This window comes from Homarus americanus, unplaced genomic scaffold, assembly GCF_018991925.1.
Source record: "Homarus americanus isolate GMGI-L3 unplaced genomic scaffold, GMGI_Hamer_2.0 scaffold15667, whole genome shotgun sequence".
In the NCBI taxonomy this organism is placed as follows: Eukaryota; Metazoa; Arthropoda; class Malacostraca; order Decapoda; family Nephropidae; genus Homarus; species Homarus americanus.
The window spans coordinates 170,189-178,738 of record NW_024726107.1 but is presented as its reverse complement, the minus strand read 5'-3'; the positions used below and the strand labels follow the sequence as shown (position 1 = coordinate 178,738).

General features: G+C 48.7%; 1 protein-coding gene across 1 annotated transcript; it reads left to right on the top strand.

The window, feature by feature from the left end:
- Nucleotides 1–1,735: 1,735 nt before the first annotated feature.
- LOC121865353 lies at nucleotides 1,736–2,077 on the top strand. The gene has a single exon (XM_042364689.1). The coding sequence runs from the start codon at nucleotides 1,736–1,738 to the stop codon at nucleotides 2,075–2,077; it is 342 nt and encodes a 113-aa protein (XP_042220623.1).
- The last annotated feature ends 6,473 nt before the right edge of the window (nucleotides 2,078–8,550 follow it).

Here is an 8,550-nt window from a genome sequence, read left to right as displayed (position 1 = left end):
CAGCCAAAACAAACACCAGGCAGGGAACAACCACAACACTCACCTAGCAAGGACCAGCTACCACCCTTACCAGGCAAAGACCAGTCATTACCCTCACAAGGTACGGACCAGCTATTTCCCTCATCAGGCAAGGAGTAGCCATCACCCTCACTAAACAGGGACCAGCAACCACCCTCGCCAGACAGGAACCAGTCACCATCCTCACTAAACAGGGACCAGCCATCACCCCCACCCGACAGGGACCAGCCACCATCCTCACTAAACAGGGACCAGCCACCACCCTCACTAAACTGGGACGAGCCTCCACCCTCACCTACAGGATGAGCCACCACCTCATTAAACTGGGACCAGCCCCATCCCACTTAACAGGGACCAGCTGCAATTAATGTCACCAATAGGGACCAGGCCACCATCCTCACTAAACTGGAACCAGCCACCACCTTACTAAAACATGTGGGACCAGCCACCATCCTCACTAAACAGGAATTTGAAGCACCACCCTCACTAAATAGGGACCAGCCACCACTCTCACTAAACAGGGACTAGCCACCATCCTGACTAAATTGGGACCAGCAACCATCCTCACTAAACAGGAACCAGCCACCACCCTTACTAATCAGGGAAAGCCACCATCCTCACTAAACAGAGACCAGCCACCACCCTCACTAAACAAGGAGCAGCACACATCCTCACTAAACAGGTACCAGCTACCACCTTCACTAAACATGTATCAGAAACCAAGCTCACCAGGCAAGGACCAGCCACCACCCTCACCAGGCAGGAAGCAGCCAAAACACCTGTCAGGTAGGGACCACCAACCACCCTCACCAGGCAAGAATCACCCTACACTAACCAAGAGGAACTAGCAACCACCCTCATCAGGCATGGATCAGCGACTACTCTCACCGGTCAGGGACCAGCCACCACCCTCACCAGACAAAGACCAGCCACCACCCTTACCAGGCAGGGACCAGTCATTACCCTCACCAGGTAAGGACCAGCTATTTCCCTCACCAGGCAAGGAGCAGCCACCCCCCTCACCCGACAGGAACTAGTCACCATCCTCACTAAACAGGGACCAGCCATCACCCCTACCCGACAGGGACCAGCCACCATCATCACTAAACAGGGACCAGCCAACACCCTCACTAAACAGGGACGAGCCACCACCTCAAACAGGGACGAGCCACCACCCTCACCACTACAGCAAACAGGGACAGCCACCACCTCACTAAACAGGACCAGCCACCATCCTCACTAAACTGGACCCAGCCACCACCCTACTAAACAGGGACAGAAACAATCACACTAAACAGGGACCAGCCACAACCCTCACTAAAAGGACGAGCTACCACCCTCACAAACAGGGACGAGCCACCACCCTCACTAAACAGGGACCAGCCACCATCTTCACTAAACAGGGACCACCCACCATCTTCACTAAATAGGAACCAGCCACCACCCTCACTAAACAGGGACAGCCACCACCCCACTAAACAGGGACCAGCCACCATCCTCACTAAACCAGGACCAGCCACCATCTTCACTAAATAGGGACCAGCCACCACCCTCACTAAACAGGGACAGCCACCACCCTCACTAAACAGGACCAGCCATCATTGTCACTAAACCGACCCAGCCACCACCTTACTAAACAGGACAGCCACCACCCTCTCCTAAAACAGGGACAGCCACCACCCTCACTAAACAGGGACAGCCACCACCCTCACTAAACATGGACGAGCCACCACCACTAAACATGGACCAGCCACCATCTTCACTAAACAGGGACCAGCCAGCACCATCACTAAACATGGACCAACCACCATCTTCACTAAACAGGACCAGCCACAACCTCACTAAACGTGGACCAGCCACCATCTTCACTAAACAGGGACCAGCCAGCACCCTCACTAAACATGGACCAGCCACCATCCTCACTAAACAGGGACCAGCCACAACCCTCACTAAACATGGACTAGCCACCATCTTCACTAAACAGGACCAGCCAGCACCCTCACTAAACATGGACCAGCCACCATCTTCACTAAACAGGACCAGCCAGCACCCTCTCTAAACATGGACCAGCCACCATCTTCACAAACAGGACGAGCCACCACCCTCACTAAACAGGGACCAGCCACCATCTTCATTAAATTGGGACCAGCCACCACCCTCACTAAACAGGACAGACACCTCACTCAACCCCAGCCACCATCTTCACTAAACATGGAGCCAGCTCACTAAACATGGACCAGCCACCATCTTCACTAAACAGGGACCAGCCAGCACCATCACTAAACATGGACCAGCCACCATCCTCACTAAACAGGGACCAGCCACAACCCTCACTAAACATGGACCAGCCACCATCTTCACTAAACAGGACCAGCCAGCACCCTCACTAAACATGGACCAGCCACCATCCTCACTAAACAGGACCAGCCACAACCCTCACTAAACATGGACTAGCCACCATCTTCACTAAACAGGGACCAGCCAGCACCTCACTAAACATGGACCAGCCACCATCTTCACTAAACAGGACCAGCCAGCACCCTCACTAAACATGGACCAGCCACCACCATCACAAACAGGGACGAGCCACCACCCTCACTAAACAGGGACCAGCCACCATCTTCACTAAACAGGGACCAGCCACCACCCTCACTAAACAGGGACCACCCACCATCTTCACTAAATAGGACCAGCCACCACCCTCACTAAACAGGGACAGCCACCACCTCAGTAAACATGGACGAGCCACCACCTCACTAAACATGGACCAGCCAGCACCCTCACTAAAGAGGGACAGCCACCAATTCACTAAACTGGACCCAGTCACCACCCTTACTAAACAGGGACAGCCACCATCCTCACTAAACAGGAACCAGCCACAACCCTCACTAAACAGGGACGAGCCACCACCTTCACTAAACATTGACGAGCCACCACCCTCAATAAACAGGGACAAGCCACCATCCTCACTAAACTGGGCCCAGCCACCACCCTCACTAAACAGGGACAGCCACCACCCTCAATAAACAGGGACAAGCCACCATCCTCACTAAACTGGGCCCAGCCACCACCCTCACTAAACAGGGACAGCCACCACCCTCACTAAACAGGACCAGTCACCACCCTCACTAAACAGGGAACTGCCACAACCCTCACTAACCAGGACGAGCCACCACCTTCACTAAACATTGACGAGCCACCACCCTCAATAAACAGGGACAAGCCACCATCCTCACTAAACTGGGCCCAGCCACCACCCTCACTAAACAGGACAGCCACCACCCTCACTAAACAGGACCAGTCACCACCTCACTAAACAGGGACCCTCACTAAACAGGGACCAGCCACAGCCACTCACTAAACAGAAACCAGCCACCCCCCTCACTTAACAGGGGCCAGCCACCACCCTTACTAAATAGGGAGCAGCCACCTCCCTCACCAAACAGGGACCAGCCACCACACTCACCAAACAGGGACCAGCCAACATCCTCACTAAACTGGAAACAGCTACCATCCTCACTTAACAGGGACCAGCCACCACCCTCACTAAACAAGGACCAGCCAACATCCTCACTAAACTGGAGACAGCTACCATCCTCACTTAACAGGGACCAGCCACCACCCTTACTTAACAGGAACCAGCCACCACCCTCACTTAACAGGAGCCAGCTACCATCCTCATTTAATAGGGACCAGCCACCACCCTTACTTAACAGGAACCAGCTACCATCCTCACTTAACACGAACTAGCTACCATCATCACTAAACAAGGACTAGCTACCACCATCACTTAACAGGAACCACCCACCACCTTCACGTAACAGGAACCAGCCACTACCCTCACTAAATAGGGACCAGCCACCACCCTCACTAAACAGGGCCCAGCCACCACTCTCACTAAACAGGGACCAGCCACCATCCTCACTAAATTGGGACCAGCAACCATCATCACTAAACAGGAACCAGCCACCACCCTCACTAAACAGGGATGAGTCACCACCTCACTAAACAGGGACCAGCCACCACCTCACTAAAATGGGACGGGCCACCTCCCCTACTAAACAGGGACAGCCACCATCCTCACTAAATAGGGACCAGCCACCACCCCTCACTAAAATGGGACGGGCCACCACCCTCACAATCAGGACCAGCCACCACACTCACTAAACAGGGACCAGCAACCACCCTCAATACACAGGACCAGCCACCGCCCTCACTAAATAGGGACCAGCAACCACCCACACTAAACAGGATCAGCCACCTCACTCAAACAGGACCAGCCACTATCCTCATAAACAGGGACCAGCCACCATCCTCACTAAACAGGACCAGCCACCACTCACTCAAACAGGACCAGCCACCATCCTCACTAAACAGGAGCCAGCTACCATCCCTCACTTAACAGGGACCAGCCACCACCCCATTTAACAGGAACCAGCCACCACCTCACTTAAGAGGAGCCAGCTACCATCCTCATTTAATAGGACCAGCCACCACCCTTACTTAACAGGAACCAGCCACCACCCTCACTTAAGAGGGAGCCAGCTACCATCCTCATTTAATAGGACCAGCCACCACCCTTACTTAACAGGAACCAGCAACCATCCTCACTTAACAGGAACCAGCCACCACCCTCACTAAATAGGGACCAGCCACCGCCCTCACTTAACAGGGACCGGCCACTACCCTCACTAAATAGGACCAGCCACCACCCTTACTAAACAGGAACCAGCCACCACCCCTCACTAAATAGGGACCAGACACCGCCCTCACTTAAAAGGGACCAGCCACTACCCTCACTTAATAGGAAACAGCCACCACCCTCACTAAAAAGGGGCTAGCCACCACCCTCACTTAACAGGGACCAGACAATCATCCTCACTAAACAGGGACCAGCTACCACCTTCATAAACAGGGACCAGCCACCACCCTCAGTAAACAGGGACCAGCCACCACCCTCACTAAATAGGGACCAGCCACTATCGTCACTAAACAGGGACAAGCCACCACCTTCACTAAACAGGGCCCAGGCACCACCCTCCTTAAACAGGGACCAGCTACCATCCTCTCTAAACAGGGAACAGCCACCACCCTCACTAGACAGGGACCAGCCACCTTAGCACGAGTTTTCTAGAAAGAGAATTTGTCATGATTCATGTTGTAATCTGTTCACTTTTTGTTTGGATCATGCATGCAAACTACCTTCCAAACACAAGTGCTAAGGTCCACTTACTCATGTAATATATCCAGCCATACAAACTGTAGTACATTACCTATTGTGCTATATGTTTGGTACAAAGCAAAGAAATAGTGAACAGACTTCATTCGAAAGCGAATTTCATCTTTGGCTTCGACATTTTATACTAAATATTAAAAAAATTCAAATATCCTCTCTGAAGTGTTAATGCCTTGAAATCATTTGCATTTTGACAGTTCAGGTATTTAACATTATTTTAAAGAATATGGGTCTGCTTACCAATTGTGAACAAATTTTGTTTGAATAAATGGACAGCTATACGAACCTTTTCTTTGAACCAATCAGCTATTTCTATAGAAGACGGGCATGGCTTACGGGCCAGGTTAGCATGGAAATACTTTAGTCATTAGTCTCTTGGAATTTTGGTCATTAAAACTTGCTTATATGACTATAATATTTCAGAAGTAATTCACATGACTCAAATTTCCACTTAAACTTTCCTGTGGTTGTTTTTAACTGTGAATGAAAACTTTTTTATTAAACGAAGAAGGGTTAACGTACACCCACGAAAAAATTATCCGGCACCCGTGTCATATTGTATCACGTCCAAAGGTGTGACGTGATCAGTGACATCATGTGCAACCTTCTCTATTTCTGCAGTAACAGGAGAATCTTGAAGACACTGTTTGAGAATAAATAATGGAAATAAAGAATTAATATTATGTAGCTCAGGGGGAAGGATTGACATCAGGAATAGATAGGAGAGATAATAAGTAGCCGCTAGTGGGTAGGTTTGAATACTTGGACTCAGTGTTGAAGACGGAGGAAGTTTGTGAAGAGGAAATGAGTAGCAGGGAGAGGGCGGAATGGAAGTCGTGGAAGAAGGTTGTATGTGACAGAAAAACAAAAGGAAATCGAAACCTAAGAGTATAAACAATAAAGTGAGAGTGATAAGGCAGAGATGGTTTGGTACAATGAGAGGAAAGGTGATCAAAAGGAAGGTAGACATTATGGTTGTGGGATTTAGTTGGGAGGGACATGTGACAGACTGGACTGAAAGTAGAGAAGGCTGATAGCACCTAATATTTGGGTATAGCTACAGGAAGAAGCTATTGTTATGGATTAAGATACGGTATAATAGTCAGCTATGGTGCAAATGTACTATAATAGTTCATTTTGTATAACTCTAGCCGGGATGTAAGAAAGTAAAAAAAGAAAATGTCTGAAAGTGGATATGTAAAAGGGTGACGTTCGTCAGGGGATGTGGCTTGACAACGTTTGGGGTCTATCTATGAATACTAGTTAATATGACATAAAACCCCAGTTGAAGGAGAAAAAACCATAGAATTCTTGTAAATCTTGGCCCAAGATATTAACACCTTTCGCAGCCACTATTCTTTTTAGTAGTATTTCAGCTTGTTATATACGAACTCAGTATGAACTAGAATGTACTATAGATTGTCTCCAGTCCAGGAAAATTATCAATCCATGTGTGTTAGCACGTTCTATCCTGCGGTAAATTAAACGTTCGCTTATTCGTGATTATTACATAATTCGGTATTATCAATAAGTTTTCATATAGATAATGTTAATGCTAATTAGCGGTAATTCACAGCCAGATCATGATTAGTAATTAAGTATGGTGTATTTCAAGCAGGAGACCAAAGCAGCCTGGCTGGAAATTAATTAGGGTGTGTCATACGGAGGCGAATTTTTTTTTTTTGAGTTTGAAAAATCGGCCCATGGTATTAATGATGTAGTTCTATGTGCAGAATCATGTGATATCTTCAGATTTGAAAAGTTTTCATTTTTTGCTAGGTAAATTTTAACTTGAAATCTTATGAAAATTCAGTATTCCCACCCTTTTACCAACACCACTAAATAGCTTATTTAAAGTAAAGTAAATGTATCAGGTTAATTTATTAGGATGAAAATGATCCAGAATAGTGAAACGAATGATCTTGACACATTTATTTAATTTAATATTCCTTTAGAAAACAAAATCATCAAATACAAAAACCGGTTTTACTACTACGACCCGGTGTTGCTGCACACCATAGAGCACATGTCTTTCTTGCTTCTGTTTCAACTCATCACCTCCCTGCTGACCACCTGAGCTCGGATGTAGCCTTCCCTCCTCTCCTGGCTGTACACGTGACTGCTGGCCTCGCTCACTTGCTGTACACAACGCTCTATACTCTGGGTGTGCGAGGGCCTGGCAGGGACATGCATGGGGTTGTCCAGGAAAGCTCTGACTTGAACATTGGTGAGGCTGCAGGTAAGAGGGGGCTCACTGCCAGCCTGGATGTTATCCAGATCTATGAGATCAGTGAGGGTCTTGGCACCTAGATTGACTTCAGGAGTCTTCCTGACCCTGAAGGAATCGTCACCAACTGATTCGTCATGCCCAGATCCTCTCATAAGTCTCATATCCAAGATCTTTTTGACTGCCACTCTTCTCTCCTCCTCATCCTTACTGCAGAGCATTGTCGGCAGAACTGCCTCGGGATGAGCGTGCCAGGAAGATCTCCTCACAGTCTGCTCCACAATCTGAAAAATCTTCCTTGGCTGACTCCTCAGGAGCTCAAGCTGGAGGAGAACATGCCTCGGACCTTCGGAGAACGATGACTTGACCTTGGTGTTGAACCAATTTGGCAAGTAGACACTCACGATGAATTGGACAATAAGTCTCAGGTTGTGAAGCTGGTTCCCTTTCAGTTTATGATGAGCGACCCAAATTCTGCAGAACCTGAGAGCCGATGTGAGCCACCTAGAATGTGAGACTGGACCTATCTGCAGGTAAGCAAATCTATCAGGCATGACCCCAGTTTTGATGGCACTGCAAATCATGTAACCATAGTACTGGTCAGTACTCAGGTCGTCAATGACAGTATGTGCAAGCTCAACGAGTGGAGGGCCAACTGTGATTTTTTCAAAGCTCGGATTTATTTCTAACTTAGTGGCAGAGTCCAGCATCTTGCCAAGAGGACCAGACCATCTGTTGTTTGAAAGAATCTTGCCATCCAGCTCCTGGATCAGATATCTGAGTGGCAACTCGTTGGTGTGGAGGTCACAAACAATCCAGACCAGCTTCCTCCCAATCTTCCGCTCTATCCACTGTATGACCCCCCATTGCCACCCTGTGTTCGTGTTGGTGCTGTCCCCTCCAATGGCCTGCAGGGTCTGGTCTACGTTCCTCTCTCTGAGCCAGTTCACAATGTTATCTGCCACTATCTCAGCTGGTTTCCTGGTGTCATCTTTCTCTGGAGTGAAATGCCACAAATACTTCCCTCCTGGTTCACTGCAGCAGGAGTAGTGTTCCTCCTTCACCATGG

What these genes read in the sequence shown, in the direction of transcription:
- LOC121865353 (XM_042364689.1), top strand. Translation starts at nt 1,736, where the DNA reads ATGGACGAGCCACCACCACTAAACATGGACCAGCCACCATCTTCACTA.